At 56.1% G+C, this 16,686-nt stretch overlaps 1 protein-coding gene across 4 annotated transcripts in view; it reads right to left on the bottom strand.

Moving 5' to 3' along the window:
• The window catches only part of RGS12 (regulator of G protein signaling 12), a 119,491-nt gene that overhangs the window by 86,470 nt on the left and 16,335 nt on the right, over positions 1-16,686 (bottom strand). The window contains exons 1-4 of one of the 4 annotated variants that reach the window (XM_043906055.1): positions 12,419-12,537; positions 10,982-11,100; positions 8,693-8,841; positions 6,182-8,125 (exon numbers count right to left, since the gene is read on the bottom strand). In XM_043906055.1, the coding sequence (XP_043761990.1) occupies positions 6,182-8,125; positions 8,693-8,806 (2,058 nt within the window). In that variant the 5' untranslated portion in view covers positions 8,807-8,841; positions 10,982-11,100; positions 12,419-12,537. Of the gene's footprint in view, positions 1-6,181; positions 8,126-8,692; positions 8,842-10,981; positions 11,410-12,418; positions 12,538-16,686 lie in introns of those variants that run through there. The other 3 variants (XM_043906052.1, XM_043906054.1, XM_043906053.1) reach the window with 3 other exon arrangements.

The following is a 16,686-nucleotide window of genomic DNA, read 5'->3' as shown; positions in this document are numbered from 1 at the left end:
CAGCCTTTTTAGTATTCTCTAGATGTTTTTTTTTTTACAGTCTATTTTAAAACTTCCTCTCATTGTACTAGAAGAGAGGTCAGTCTGTTGAATCCGATACTGTCCTCGCGGGAGGACGGATGAGCCTTTCCTTAGCAAAGCCGCAGAAATACCGATAAGGCTTCCAGCACCAATCCTCACTTTGATCTTAATAAAGAATTACTAACATAATTTTAAGTTTTTTCTTCAAATGCGTTCTTTTTAGTTGAGTAAAACATGTTCAGATTCCCATAATAAAAAATCAAAACAACAAAAAAATAAAATTCTAGTGGTCTGGACCCTTCCCAGTTTTCACTTACTGCCCTGGGTAACTAGTATTATGCGTTTGAAGTGTTTCCTTTTCATTTCTTCTATATGTTTACATAAAAACATGTGTACGCTTTAAAATGCATAGGTTTATTTGGGGGGTATTGAAATGCCTTAAACAAAAGCGGGGCCATATTAAATGTGCACGTGTGACCAGCTTGCCCGCTCCCTGGGCTGTCCCCACGGGTGACTCTCCACCCCACCCACCTCCCACCTGGCTGCACACCCCCCTCCCCTGCAGCAGGTGTATCCCCGTGATGAGGCCGGGCCCACGAGGAGCAGAAAGAGGGTCCCCGCAGCTTCTGCTGGGCCCCCATCGCCCCCTGCCCCCCTCCTGCAGACCACCTCCGCTCCCCCCCATCCTCCTGCAGGCTGGAACGTGGACAGACGCTGTCTCACCCCTGCGGAGCGGCTGTCTTCAACCTCAAGTTCATGTGCAGGCACACGTGGGACCATGGAAACAACAGGAAGGAGGAACACGGATCCTGATGAAGAGGGAGCCTCCGTGCCGGCCCTGGGCAGCCCACCCAGGCCGACCAGGGGACAGCACAGCCCTGAGGGTTCAGGCCATACAAAGGCCTGTGTAACAGACTGAAACCCATCACTTGTAAATGAGCGCATGTGGCCTACCGTACGAAAATACATCATTCTTCACGCCATTGTCAACAAGCACGTTTTATTCAATCAAAAAAGTTTCAGTGACGACCACTTCTGCCAGTTTGGAAATGACTCACCCTTGAAAGCCTCCCCTCCTGCGTCCCCCGAGAGCCCCTCTGGGACGGCTGACCTGACACTGGCCTCCGGACACCTGGAGAGGTGTTCACCTGCACAGGCAAGAGTTAGAAAATGCCTTCCCTCCAGGCCTCACAGCAGAAAGGGGTCCCAGAAAGCCAAGATCTGGACTGAGGCAGGGTACACAGGATAGAGCCCAGGTAAAGGCGCATAATGAAGAGAGGACCATCTGGACACAGAGGTGATGGGGCTTGGGGACCAACTGGTGACCGAACGCGGTGTTAAGAGTCCTGGTAACAGCTGGCTTCCTTCGCGCAGACAGAATAGAAAGTCTGTGTGCCAGGAGTTCCGACGGGAACATTTAACACAAAGAGCTGTTGAGCATGACATGGAAGCAGTCATGAGCACCAGAGGGGGGAGGGAAGAGAGAGACAGCGCGCGCCCCTCCGGGGCCCCTCCCAGCCTGGGGTCAGGCCTGCTTGCCCCCACTGGCCACAGGCTACCCGCTCAGGGGCACAGCCGGAGGGGCTGAAAAGGAAACGCTGGTGAGAAGTCCCCTGGGGCATGCAGAGCTCCCTCGGGGCCCTGGAGGGCCGTGCCTGCCCGAGGGCTGTGCGGCAGGGCAGAGCCGGCCCATCAGGAGCGAAGGCCCAGGCAGGTGACAGGTGCCCGTCTGAGTGGTGGAGGCGCCACGCGCACCGGGCCCCTCCGCGAAGACCGAGAATGACCAGCTCCAGGCACGCGGCGGAACCTCTGCGCAGTCAGCCACTCAGCTCTAAGTGAAACATGCCAAGGCCCCGAGGTCACATACAACGAGGAAGGCCCTGGACCGAATTCGCTCGGAAAAGCCCGTGCAGGAACCTAGCAGACACAAAGATGCTGCGTGGGGACGGGGTTGCAGGGAGGGCCGCAGAGGGCGCAGGGGCGGGGCGGGGCCAGCCGGGCCAGAGGGGCGGGGCCGGCGTCCCAGGCGCTCCCTCTCAGCACCAGGCACTCAGCACCGTCTCGGATGCTGGAGCTGGGCCGCGGGACAGCACTCTGCCTGCAGGGCCGTGCTGGTTCCCGCGGGGCCGTCAGGGCCACATTCTCCCGAGGCCATCGCCCGGGGGCAGCCTGCTCCCCGGCAGCCAGCGCCGCCCAGCAGCCCGCCGCCCGCGGGCCTGCCCTCTAGGCTCTAAGTCTCTGCCTTCACCCCCTCTGCTGCTTCCTCCGCAGGGTTCCACTCGCACTCCCGAGGCGGTGAGCCAGCTCTGGCCTGGTTCTTCCTGATAACTTCTCCCCGTTCAACTCGTAGGCGTGTTTTCTGTCTCCCAGCCGGATCCTGACGGACACAGCCTGGTTCTGCACAGGGTAAGACACTGAAGCCACAGGCTCCACGGAGAGAGGCTGATGGCAATTCCAGACCCACCTACCCAACCTTCCACCATCTCTGGCCTCGCTCCCTCCCACGCCTAACGCCTCTTCCTCTTGGCGTTCCTGGCACTTCCGGCCTCCATCCCTTCCTGGCCTGTCCTCTGCTGATGCAGACAAGCCTCACGCCAGCTCAGGCCAGGCCAGGAGGGACACCGGGAGCCCCAGCTTAGGACCCTGGAAGCCTCTGCCACTCCAGCTGGGGCCGTGGGGTTAGACTGTGCTAAAATGAGGAGAACCCACTTAGCAAAGAGCAATGGATACACTTCCAGAGACTGGAGCTGGGATGCAGCAAGGTACAACCTATTACTAATTTATTACTGTACCATTGACTACAATTTATTACTACTTAGATAAATTGTGTGTCCGTCGCATCGCAGGACGAACGCCACCTGACTACTGGCAAGTCGCTGGATGCGTATAAACCCTACTCTCATCAGTAAGATGATGAGCTCACAGCATCCCCATTCAGGTCAAACAAGGAGATAAAGCAAACGCTATGTCGCCACTCCCCAGCACGGGAGACCTCCCTTCCGTGCCAAGGGCTTCGTTCTTCTGTCACAGTTTACACTGTAGTAACTGCCAACGCCTTCGTTTTCACTACATTTTTGTTCAAGGTGAAAGAACATTAAAAAGAAGTCCAAGACCCTCCTAAGTACAGACCACTGATCTCTGACAAAGGGTCAAAGATAATACAAGAGAACAATGACCGTCTTTTCTACAAAGGGTGCTGGAACAACAGGCATCCACAGCCAAAAACTGAATCTAGACACAGACCTCACACCCTTCAGAAAATTAACTCCAAGTGGATCACAGACGTCAGTGTAAAACAAAAAATCAAAAAGCTCCTAGAAGACAGCACAGGAGGAAACCTGGAAGACCGTGGATTCAGCGACGTGTTTGGTACAGCACCAAAGACACGATCCATGAAAGAAAGAACTGGTAAGCTGCTGGACTTCATCAAAATGAAGAGTTTTTAGTCTGTGTGAAGGCCTATTATCCAAAACAAACAAAGAACTCTAAAAACTCAACGGTAAGAAAACACACAATCCAGGACTCAGGGCTCCCCTGGCAGCCCAGCGGTTAAGACTTCACACGTTCAGTGCAGAGGGCACGGGTCTGATCCCTGGTCGAGAGAAACTAGGACCCCATATGCCATGCAGTGTGGCCAAACAACCTGATAAAAAATGGGCCAAAGATCTTAGCAGACAGCTCGCCAAAGATACACACACGATAAGTAAGTATAGGAAGAGACATTCAACATCACATGTCATCAGGGAGATACAAGTTAAGACAATGAGATACCACTACACGAGTGTCAGAATGGCAAAACGCTGAACACTCACATGCAATTGGGGCCAGAACGTGAAGCGACAGACACTTTTCATCATTGCTGGCAGAAATGCAAAATGGTGCAGCCACTTTGGAAGATACTTTCTTACAAAGCAGCACACACTCTGAGCCCACAATTCAGCAATGTCCCTCCCTTGGAGCTTACGCACAGAAGTTGAAAACTTACACCCACACGAAAACCTGCACACAGATGTTTAGATCAGTTTTATTCAGAGCTGCCAGAACCTGGAAGCAACCAAAGTGTCCTTCAAGTGGGGAATGGATAAATACACCGTGATGCCTCCAGACAATGGAATGTTGTTAGTGCTAAAGGAAAATGAGCTAACGAGCCATGAAAAGACAAGGCTAAGCGAAGGAAGCCAATCTGAAAAGGCCATAGCCGTGTGCCATGCTGGCATTCTGAAAGAGCGGAACAGTGGAGACGGTGAAAGCCTGAGTGATGACCAGGAGCTGACAGAAGGGCGGGGGGAGCAGGCAGAGCATGGAGCATGTTTAAGGCCGTGAAAACCACTCTGCGTGATCCACAACGGTGAGTACACGTCCTTATACATTTGTGCAAGCCCGCAGAACACACACGAATGACCCTAGCAGAAACTGTGGAGTCAGGTCTGCTGATGGTGACAAAGGTCCCTTGGGGGGGAACGGGGACAGGGGTGGGGGAGGCTGTGCACCTTTGAGGACAGAGCTGCCTTTCTGTGCCTTCCCCTCACTTTCATTATAAACCTAAAACGGCTCTAAAAGACAGTCTTTTGAAAAACAGAAAGAAGAAAGGTTTGAACCATGAACCTGCTTCATCCTGACAGCTGACCTCAGACAAGTCCTTGGCCCCTGGAGGACCAGTCAGCGGCCTGCAGGGGCACAGAGCACCCATGGTCCGGGGGTCCCTGAGGTCAGACCCCCGCCCCTGAGGAGCCTGAGACCGCATGGAGCTGGACGGGGCCGATGGGCACTCCCACCCAGTGGACAGACGTGAGGCGCACTGCCGTCCACCGGACAGACAGACACCCTGCGTCCAGTCACTGTGAGGTTCCCCGACACAGCGGCCATGGGGAGAACCCACTCGCAGGGTACGTACTCAGAGAGAGGGCCAACGCCTGTACTTCAGATAACGCTTTGGCCACCTTCCGGGGCCTCCCCTCCCCAGCACCCCCCTACCCAACAGGGAAGCCCAAGCGGAAGCTGCCGCCCACCCGTCCACGCCACAGGTGGCCCAGCGGGAGCGGGTGGGAAGGAGACCCTGGCCAGGCAGCTCAGACCCGGGGAACTGGGGGAGGGGCCCTCGGGGGCAGAACCCCCGAGCCCGGCCACTGTGGGAACGTGGTCAGGCCCTGTGATCACAGCTGTGTTTACGGAAGCACAGGTCTGTGCTCAGACACAGCAGAGGGTCACCCGGTCGTCGTGGGAGGGGAAACCCTGAGAGACTCTCCTCTGTCTCTAAGTTTTCTTTCAGGTGTATCCCACCAGACCTGGGAAGGGGTCAGGTCGCGAGGAGGACAGCCTCAGACTCCACAGCCCAGCCCCTCCTCTACTCTGCCCCAACCCGACCAGCCAACCCCTTCTGGGGCTTCTCCCGGGATTTTCAGCTTCTGGGAACAAAGGTGCGAACAAACACAGAAAAGATACTTTAAATCACAAAGGTCCTCTGAGAACAGTTCCTCTCAAACCATCTGAGCTGCGAGCCAGCCCCCCTTGTTCCAGCCGGCACCCCGTGTCTCAGCCCTCCCGCCAGCACCTGCTGGGGGCCCGGTCTGGCTCAGATGGTACAGAACCCGCCTGCCAATTTTGGCAGGTTTGATCCCTGGCTCGGAAAGACCCCTGGAGGACGAAATGGTAGCCCACTCCAGTACTTGCCTAGGAAATCTCATGGACAGAGGAGCCTGGCAGGCTACAGTCCATGGGGTGGCAAAGAGCTGGGCACGACTAAGGGACTCACACTTGGACTGTGTATTCCAAGCCTGTCCTGAGCTGTCTGCAGCCGACTTCAGCTGGTGTTTTCTCATAGCAGCACCTCCTGGGTGGAGGAAACGCCTCGGGGAAGCTCCCCGTCCCAAAGGGAATAGGCTGAGCATCCAGAATTTGCCCCCATGGCACCCACCACAGCAGGAAAGGGTGGGAAGCAGGGAGGAGGGCCTTACCCTAACCAGGTGCTCACCGCCCCTCCACCACCACCTGTCCCACTGGGCCCCACCCAGAGCCCGGCTGAACCCGAGGGAGGTGCTGTGAAGCCACCAGAGGCCACCTGGGCCAGGCGGGAGGAAGCGGGCACAGGGGAGTGAGCCACGCAGGTAACTGACTGAGTCAGGAACCACGCTCGCCTCCCCAGCCCTCCCTCCAGCCTCACCTTTTTGTCTTCCTTGGTCTTCCTAACACTTCGATGGGGGCCGAAGATGTTCTGCACGCCGAGGGCCTTCCTGGCCCAGTCCCTCCGCTGGGTGCTGGGCGGGGGCTGGGCCGGGCTGCCCTCCACGCGGTAGCGGTCGGCGGGAATCTTGCTCATGGGCGGGGGCAGCGTGCCACAGTTGATGCTGGACCAGCCATCCGTGGAGTCGGTGTAAGACTCCTGGTCGCTGACGTGCCCGCACTGCCACTCCTGCAGCACGTGGACCGGGAGCCACCGCTGGCCAGAGCCACCGCCAGGGCCCGCGGCGCCCCTCCGGGAAGGCGGGGCCGGACACCTCAGGGGGGGCGGGGGGCCCTCCGCGTGCGGAGCGGGCCCCAGGTGCTTGCCGAGGTCCCGGCACCTGTCAGCCTGCGGGGCGGCCTCGAACGGGGCCCCCTCGGGGTCGAGGCAGAAGGCCCCGTTCCAGGGGGCGGCCCAGGGCTGGGGGCCCCTCCCGCCCGCGCCCTCCCAGGCGCCGCCGCCAGGGCCGTGCCTGCTGGAGGCGGCGCCCAGGTCCACCACGAGCACGCGGCTGCTCCTGTCCTCGGGGCTGAAGTTCCCGATGCCACTGTCGCTGTTGCTGCTCGTGCTGGTGTTCTGGTGGGCGTCGGCGTCCCCGTCAGCGAAGGCCCGGGCCCGCACGCCCTCGATCAGCTCGCCCATGTCCCGGTAGAGCACCGAGATGAACTGCAGCACGGGCAGCGAGGACGCGGGGAACTCCAGGCAGCCGTTGGTGTCGGGGTCGGCCGTGCACTCAAACCCGAAGCGCCGGGCGATGCCCTGGTGGATCTTGTGGCTGAACAGGTCGGGGTCCACCATGAACACGTGGCAGGACGTCCGCAGGACGCCGTCCTCCTCCTGCGCCAGGCTCCCATCATCACCCGCCTGCATGGTCACCAGCCCGAAAAACCGCCGGTCGTCCGGGCACACGGCGCTGAAGGCCAGCCTCTCGGCCGGGTAGCGGGCCAGCACAGCCGCCTTGTCTGTGCACAGCTGCACGCAGTCGTGCATGACCTTCATGGTCACCAGCGAGTGGATCTTCTGCTCAGCCCGAAGGCGCCGCAGGCAGCCCCGGATGGCCTGCACGCTGTCCGACTCCAGGCTGCAGCCGGTGGACGGCAGCTCGATGGAGCCCAGGTAGCCCACGACCATGGCCACGTTGAGAATGCTTGCATCCAGCCCAAAGTCCTCAGGAGCCTCCAGCCCCGCACTGAAAGCAGAACCGTGGTTCCCCGCTTTGGGCGTCTCCTCCTTAGAAGGCAGGCTGGGATGTGGATTACTTGCACTCTCGTGTGCAAGGTCACACCGGCCGGAGGCCGACTCTGAAAGCGACCTCTGTTTCAGCTTCAGGGGCTCCGAGCTGCTGGCTCGAAGGCCAGGGTTTTCAAAGATCATGTTGAAAATCCCTCCTGACTGCATTTCCTCAACGACTCGCTCTGCCCTGTTTATTCCTAAGGCCTTAGAGTCGAGTTTGGGCTTCAGCCAGCCTTTTCCTTCGTAAAAGCCGACTTCTTCGTCACTGGAGCAGGACTCCAGGTGGCCGCCGCCCTCCGCGATCACCATGTGCAGGACCCCAGAGCACTTCCCGATTAGCTTCACCACGTCTTCGTGGGACGCCTTCTTCACATTGATCTCGTTGACGGTGAGGATCTGGTCGCCGGCGCGGAGGCCCACGAGGTCGGCGGGGCTGCCCCTGAGGACGCAGCTGAGCACGCAGGGCGCCTGGCCGGAGAGCGTGAAGCCGTAGCCGGCCCGGCCCCGGGCCACCTCCACGCTGCGCAGGCGCGCGGGCGCCGGGTCCCCCGCTCGGAACATGTCCGCCGCGCCCCGTGCATCGCTCACCCCGCCGGCCGGCACATGGCGCGAGGCTGCCGGCAGCCAGCCCGGTCTCCTCGGAGGGGCGCCCTGCGGAGGAAGAAGAGAGAGCTGGTTGTTGAAGATCGCACCCTGCGCAGCGTGCTTGCTTAAACACGAAGGCACAGCTCACAGCGCAGCCGCCGCAGGGTCAACGCACAGAAGGGGCGCGGTCGCTGTGCAGCCCAAGGGGCCCCCTTCAGGGGCAGGCCTGCTGTCCTTCCGACCCCCTCCTCGGCCCGCCCCACCCCCGGTCTGAGGAGCACAGGACTCCAGCAGATGCTGCCCCCTCGGGTCTGGACGCCCAGAGGCGCGCCCCGGACCCCCGGCGCTCCAGCGGGCCCCTGCCCCGCCCCGGGGGTGTGCTGCAGAGCCCAGGGCTGAGCGTCGTCCCTAGTCCAGCCTGTCTTTGATCACCACTGCCGTCCACACCAAGTCCGCCCCCGGGGAGGGGTGTGGGCTGGTTTTCCCTCACGTCCCCCGCCCTCTCTGCAGTCATTGATTTTGAACAAGGCCTGGTGCTGGGAAAACACACCGGCCAGAAAAAAGTCCTGCAGGATGGAGGCCACCCCGCGGAACAGACGGGAGAAGCGAGGAGAGCAGGAATCTGTACTTAACTGTCCCAGGGGGACGACTGCACAGTGAAAAGAACTGGTTGTCAGCAGAAACAAACCCGGTCGGGGTCCCCAAGGCCACCCCGGGTTCCAGCAGCACAGGCAGGACTCGGCACATTCGTCCTCTCAGCTCTGATCCATCCCAGCGAGAAGCTGCGAAGCAGAACTAGCGATGGGAGAAGGTCCAGTGGGGGAGGGGGGTGGGGTCCAGGGGAGACGGGCGCCAGCTTCCAGAACCCCGTCCCGAGGACACACACGGACCCACAGAGACACGTGTCCCCAGGAAAGCCTGTCACAGACTCAGAGCCGGGGTTCTTACTGGGGGCCGGCCCGAGGGCCCCTCTGCGGGGCAGGCACTCAATCCAGCCCCAGGGAGAAGGGTGTGAGCGCAGACACAGCAGGGAGGCACAGAGAGCCCCCATCAGTGGGGCTGCTGGGGGCCCTGCCGACACCCCAGCTCCTGGACGCCAGCCCAAGGCCAGCCCCGCACATGGGCCTCTCGGAGGACGGCAGTCAGGCCCGCTGGGAGGACGCTCTCCTCACAAAACCCTTTAAAGATCACTTCCAAAAGCAGCACACTGAGTAGATTATACTGTGAAGATCCAGGATGTGATAGAACATGTTTTCTTAAAGAGTGTATGTTTTTTAAACAATTGTTTTAACATTGTCAGAAGAAATTCTCAGGAGTTGGGAAACAGCTTCCAGTAACAGAAGGCTAACACAGAGTAACTGACGCACCCTCACCAAACAGGGCGACAGCTGGGCAGCACGGGAAGCCTGTCATCACACAGCCACAGGCGCAGCTTCAAGGACGACGGGACAGCGGTCTGCAGGGTGTGTGTTTAATTGTTTTATGATGAACACAGAGTAATTTATTTCTAAAGTGAAAGTGAAAGTCGCTCAGTCGTGTCCAACTCTTTGGGACCCCATGGACTATACATAAAGTTCATGGAATTCTCCAGGCCAGAATACTGGAGTGGATAGCCTTTGCCTTATCCGGGGATCTTCCCAACCCAGGAATCAAACCCAGGTCTCTTGCATTGCAGGTGAATTCTTTACCAGCTGAGCCACAAGGGAAGCCCAAGAATACTGGAGTGGGTGGCCTATCCCTTCTCCAGCGGATCTTCCTGACGCAGGGATCGAAACAGGGTCACCTGCATTGCAGGCAGATTCTTTACCTACTGAGCTATGAGGGAAGCCCTAAATGACCATATTATTTAATATCTAAGTGATGCCAAATTAGTCACTTAAATATGATGACTGGAATTAACATCCATCAGTAAAAATGCGTGTATCAGAGTGTACCATGCACTGTCCTTCACTCTTCCTACTGGATCTCCTCCAGGGGTGTGGGCTGAAGCCCGCCCCAGATCCCTGGAACCTGTCAACTCACAAGGCCAAGGGGACCCTGCAGATGTGATGAGGGGAAGGGTCCCGGGAGGGAGGTCCCCCTGGATTCACGGGGTTGGGGGGGGTGGCAGATGACCACAGGGTCCTCGTCAGAGGGAGGCAGGAGCTGGGAGTCAGACAGAGGCCTTGGTGAGGGCAGCAGAGAGCAGAGCGCTGGGCCTGGAAGGTGGGGTGTGGGCCCCTGGGGGCCTCCGGGAGGGAGCAGCCCCTCCCCCACACGGGCTGCGCTCCACTCCCCCTCCCACCCAGTGGCAGATTCTGGACTCCTGGCAGCGCTGTTCTGGGGACTTTATACTTGGGAAGGCGTGTGTGTAAGATGTCTCTATTAGGTAGGTAACGATTGTTATTCCCATTTTGCAGATGAGGAAACAGAGGCACAAAGAAGTAACTTGTCTTCAGCTGCAGAACTGCTCAGCATCAGAGGTGGGCTTGAACCTGCTGCTCTAGGCTTCCCCCTCCCCACACAAAGGGCTTCCTAGAGGAAGCGGAGCGGTGCTGGGAGGAGACCACCAGCAGAGCCCTGCCCCTCACACCCACCCCCAACGCCAGCCTTTCCCAGCAGGGAGCGCCAGCCACCACCCTGGCTGCTGACACCAACACCCGCCAGGCACCGCCTCCCCCAGACACCCCTCGGGGACACACACACACACCCCAGATGCACGCTGACCTCCCTGCGCCCCGGCCGCCTCGTCCCCCAGCCCATTGCAGCCCTGCTCCACGGCCAGCCAGCGCACCCCCAGCCACAGGGCCCGAAGCCCTGGGAGGACCGTGGGCGGCCGCACTCATCGGGGCCACTTCCGGCCGCGCACCGCCACCCTCCAGCAGCGCCTTCACCCAGCCTTCACCTTGAGGGGCCCCTTTTCCACGGCCTGCCCCGACTCACCGCCGCCGGTGTCAGCAAGGCCCGTCACACGTTCATCGGGGTCGCCAGGAGCCTGCCACGCGCTGGACGGGGCCAGACACAGGGCTGTCGGGAGGGAAGGTCCCTTCCTGCAAAGAGCCCTGGGCAGGGGACGAGGAACCAGAGGCCCCGATAGCAGCAGCTTCTGGGGGTGTCTGCAGCCCTGCCGGCAGCTCCCAGGGGACCCGGGAGGCAGCACCCCTGCCTCGCTCCCTGTGGATCGCTGCTGCCAGCTCCCCGTCCCCGTCCCCTCTCCCTGAGGACCCGCTTCCTCTCTGAACACAAAGCATCCAGGTAGGCGACCCTGCGGCCTGACCGCCCGCTGAACTCTCCCCTAAGCGCCCCGTTTCCCGAGCTCTCAGCCGCCTGTCGCCTCTCTCTGCACGCTGATGCCCAGACACGACTCTGCCCCACACCCACCCACCCGCCCAGGCCCCCGGCGGTCCTTGGTCACCCCGCGTGCCCTCCAGGCCGTCGCCCCCACCCCGCCTCACTGTCCCTTGTCCCCGGCACCTTCGTCCCCCTGATGTCCCACCCTGGGCCTTCTCCACGCCTCTCCTCGTGCCAGCAGCCCCTCTCAAGGTCACGCGTGTCCACCCGCTCCTCCCTGGCCTCACACTGACCCTTCACCCCGGAGATCCCGCTGCAGGGCTCCCCCGGCCGCCCCACTTCTCCCACCCACAGCCGCTCCTGCTGCCCTGCCCGCCGCACCCACTCCAGTCCACCAGGTGTCAGCCTGGGAATGCTCCTGCCCCCCATGTTCTCCACCCTTCTCCAAAGTCACTTGCAACCCCGGGGCCCTCAGCACCCCTGTCAACCCCGACACTCTCCCCCAGCCGTTCATGACCACCCAAACCCACCCAGGGGCCCAGCTCTCCCCGCCCTAAGGCCTATCTCTTCTGTTACGGAGAAGAAAAACAGCACCCGCCCACCCCTCCCTGACCAGCCCTCCCCCAGCAGTGCGCACCCTCCCCCCCTCCCCAGGCCAGCATCTCCCCTGGACCCTCAACACCATCCCCAGCACCTCGGGGTGGGGGCAGACCCCACCTGCCGGGGTCTGAAGATACGCAAACCTCCCTAAATAGGGAAGGAGCAGAGGCCTCCTTCCCCAGGCTGAGCTGCCGCTCCCCCGGGCAGCTTCTTAAGGGCTCGCCCGCACTGGGGGCCCAGGCCTTGGTGCCTCCGAAGACCTCTCACACTGGCCACCGAGGACCACACGAGCTGGCCCAGCTTCACGCGGTCCTCGCCCCCAGCCACTCAGCAGATTCAGCACGTGCGTGTCCCCCAGGCTCCGCCACGTGGCGTCTCTCCCTCCCCCAGAAACCACACCCACCCCAGCAGGGCCTACCAGCCTCTGAGCTCCACCCGCAACTCCTGGGCAAGCTCAAGGGCACCACAAACTCAAAAGTCAAAACAAACCTTCTTCCCCAGACCACCCTCCGCGACTGGCCTGCCACCTCCTCAGTCGCATAGTGGGGGGCGGGGGGGTGGCCAACACAAGTGGGGGCTCCCAGACTCTCGAGACCCCGATCAGGACACGTGAGATTCACACAGGTGCATTTTCAACTGCAGAGGAAGGAACACTTCTGAATTCATTCTATGAAGCCAGCACCGCCCTGATACCAAAACCAGACAAATATATCACAAGAGTAAAAAAGTAAAGGCCAATATCACTGATGAATATAGCTGCAAAAATCCTCAACAAAATATTAGCAAACTGAATCCAACAACACATTAAAAGAGATCGTACACCATGATCAAGTGGGATTTATCCCAGGGATGCAAAGATTTTTCAGTATCTGCAAATCAATCATTGTGGTAGACCACCTTAACAAATTGAAAAATAAAAACAATATGATCATCTCAATAGACACAGAAAAAGCTTCTGACAAAATTCAACATCCATTTATGATTAAAAAAAAAAAAAAAACTCTCCAGAAAGTAGGCATAGAGAGAACCTACCTCAACATAATAAAGGTCATATATGACAGACTCACAGCTAAGATTGTACTCAGTGGTGAAAAGCTGAAAGCATTCCCTCTAAGATCAGGAGTAAGGCAAGGATGCCCACTCTCACCTCTTTTATTCAACATAGTCTTGGAAGTCCTAGCCACAGCAATCAGAGAAGAAAAAGAAATAAAAGGAATCCAAACTGGAAAGGAAGAAGTAAAACTTTGCAGATGATATGATACTACACTGAGAATATTCTAAAGACACCACCAGAAAACTACTAGAGCTCATCACTGAATTTGATAAAGTTACAGAATACAAAATTAATACACAGAAACCTACTGCATTCTATTCACTAACAATGAACTATCAGAAAGAGAAACTAAGGAAACAATTGCATTTACTATCACATCAGAAGGAATAAAATAGTTATGAATAAACCTACCTAAGGAGTTTGTAAAAGACCTGTACTCAGAAAACTGTAAGACACCAATGAAAGAAATGGAAGACAACACAAACAGATGGAAATATATATCATGTTCACAGACTGGAAGAATTAACACTGTTAAAATGTCCACTCTACACAAAGTAATCTATAGTTTCAATGCAATCCCTATTAAACTGCCAAAGGCATTTTTCACAGAAATAAAACAAGTTTAAATTTTCTATTGAAACACAAAAGACCCTGAATACCCAAAACAATCTTGAGAAAGAAGAACAGAGCTGGAGGACTCACACTCCCCGACTTCAGGCTATACGACAAAGCTACAGGAAGCAAAACAGCATGGAACCGGCCCAGAAACTGACGTGCAGGTCAGTGGGGCAGGACAGTGAGCCCAGATGTAGCCACACACACTCACGGTCCACTGACCTACAGCAAAGGGGGAACGCACGCACAGCGGGGAACAGAGTCCCCGCAGCAGGGCTGAGATAACTGGAGAAATTAGAGCATTCTCTAACACCACATACAAAAATAAACTCAAAAAGGATTAAAACCCTAAATGTAAGGCCAGAAACCGCAACACTCCTACATGAAAACATAGGCAGAACACTCTTTGACATAAATCATAGCGATATTTTTAATCCATTTCCTTAGCAGAGGAAATAAAAAACAAAAAAATGGAGCCTAATTAAATTTAGAAGCTTTTGCACAGCAAAGGAAACTATCAACAAAATGAAAAGAACCTATTGAATGAGAGAAAATATTTGCAAATGATATGACCAGTGAGGGGTTATTATCCAAAATATACAAACAGCTAATACAACTTAACACCAAAAAAAGTCTGATTAAAAAAGTGGGTAGAAGACCTGAATAGACATTTTTCCAAAGAAGAAGTGCAGATGGCCAACAGGCACATGAAAAGATGCTGAACATTGCTAGTCATTAGGGAAATGCAAATCAAAACCACAATGAGATACCACCTCACACCTGTCAGAATGGCCATCATAAAAAAAGAACACGAATAACAAATGTTGGCGAAGATGTGGAGAAAAGGGAAACCTCACACATTGTTGGTCAGGATGTAAATTGGTGCAGTCACTGTGGAAAACAGTATGGAGGCTGCTCAAAAACCTAAAAATTAAACTATCATATGATCTAGCAATCCCACTCTTGAGTATATACCCCCCAAAACAACACTAACTCAAAAAGATACATGCACCCCAATGTTCATAGCAGCATTGTTTACAATAGCCAGAACATGGAAGCAAACTAAGTGTCCAACAACAGACAAACAGATAAGGAAGATGTGGTAAACACATGCCATGGAATATACTACTGTCATTAAAAAAGAGTGAAATCTTGCCATTTGCAACAACATGGATGCACTTGGAGGGTATTATGTAAGTGAAATAAGTTAGAGAAAGACAAATACTTATCACTTACATGTGGATACCATTTGTATTATAATATCACTATATGGGGAATCCAAAAAATAGCCAGTGATTATAACAAAAAAGCAGACTCACAGACACAGAGAACAAAACGGTGGTTATTAGTGAGGAGAGGAATGGGAAGGGGCAACACAGAGGGGGAGGGTTAGGAGGTACAAACTATTACATATAAAATAAAATACAAGGATATGTTGTACAGTACAGGGAATACAACCAGTGTTTTATAATAACTATAAATGGAGTACAACCTTTAAAATTGTGACTCACTATATTGTACACCTGTAACTTATATGATTTTGTACATCAACTATACTTTGACTAAATAAGTAATTTGCCCTGCAAAAAGCAAAACAAAAAAGATGCAGCCTCAAGCAAAGGTTATCACAAACAAGGAACAACTGTGTAGACAGAGTCTGCAAAAACCCACAAATAACCGGGGCGGGAGGACAGTCCAGGGCCATGTCCACAGGGGAGCAGGGCACCCACCGCGGGAGAGGGAGAGGCCGAGAGGGTGGGTCCAGGGGCGACTGGGGAGGGAAGCAGAGGATGAGCTCAGCGACAAGCCTCTGGACTGGTCTGTCACTGCTGCCCTTGAGGCAGCCTGGAAGGGTTTCCCAAATGTGCAGTGTGTGTTTGGGGTCGGATGACTTAAATTGTAGATTACGTGGAAACACAAAATTATCCCTGGAGAACCTTAGAGGGAGCTGAAATCAAAGCCAGGCTTTAGCATTGGGTGGGATGTTTGACCTCATTTGACTTTAAAAAAAGAAAAAAGTGGGAAAGGAGAGAAAGAAACTGGAAGAAATAGCAGAGGGATCCTATAGCAGTTAAAAGAAAGAGAAGATCCCTCAGCCCCGCGCCCCACGAACTCAGGAAACACAGGCCACCACGCTCAGGTCTCTCAGACAGAGACAAGCTTGGCGCTTCATTACAAGTGCCAAGCCACAGCTTACACCAAATCTCCAGGAGTGTCCACAACAGGCTGCTTCTGCACAAGCAGCTGGTTACCACAGTGCCCGGGAACACAGCTCGAGTTACGGGTGGACGGGTGGAGGGAAGGGCAGATGGGGAGTGGGGAGGTGGATGGGAGAATGTAGGGATAAATGGATGGCTGGGGAGGACGGGAGAATGGATGGGGAAGGACGGATGGGAGGATTGATGGCAGAATGGAAGAATACATGGACGTGTGACGGACGGGGGAGGGAGGAATGAGTGGAGGATGAGAGGATGATGGGGAGACGGATGAATAAATGGATGTGTGGATACAGGGATGGATGGGGGATGAGAGGATGGATGGGGAGACGGATGAATAAATGGACATGTGACGGATGCAGGAACGAGTGGAGGATGAGAGGATGATGGGGAGACGGATGAATAAATGGATGTGTGGATACAGGGATGGACAGGGGACAGAGGAATGGATGCATAGGTGGGTGGACAGACAGGGGATCAGAGGATGGGTGAGCAGAGGGTGGAGAGTGGGTGGATGGAGGTACTGACTGAATTCATTAGTGGTGATCAATGTTTGCCCAATAACACCTGCTTGCCTAGTTGGTCCAAAAATTAATTGACCAGTTCCCAGAGGAACAGATAGACAAGAACCTTCCAATTCAAAGGGCCCATCAAGCACTAAGCAGGATAAGTGAAAAAGCCCCCCCAAACCTTCAGAGAGAAAAGTCTTGCGCGAAGGACGAGAACCTGCCAGCAGGTGTCCGAGGACAGCAGAGCCCAGCCCCCCAGGCGCTGGGCCCCCGCACGCGGGGCAGCAGGCACGTGGAGGCCGCGGCTGGGTGCTCAGGCCGGGACGCACCGAGGCTCTGAGAGTCAGCTGTGCTATCAGCGCC

Source organism: Cervus elaphus, chromosome 6 (genome assembly GCF_910594005.1).
Source record: "Cervus elaphus chromosome 6, mCerEla1.1, whole genome shotgun sequence".
Taxonomy (NCBI): domain Eukaryota; kingdom Metazoa; phylum Chordata; class Mammalia; order Artiodactyla; family Cervidae; genus Cervus; species Cervus elaphus.
The sequence above is the reverse complement of the archived record's forward strand: the minus strand, read 5'-3'. Positions and strand labels throughout refer to the sequence as shown.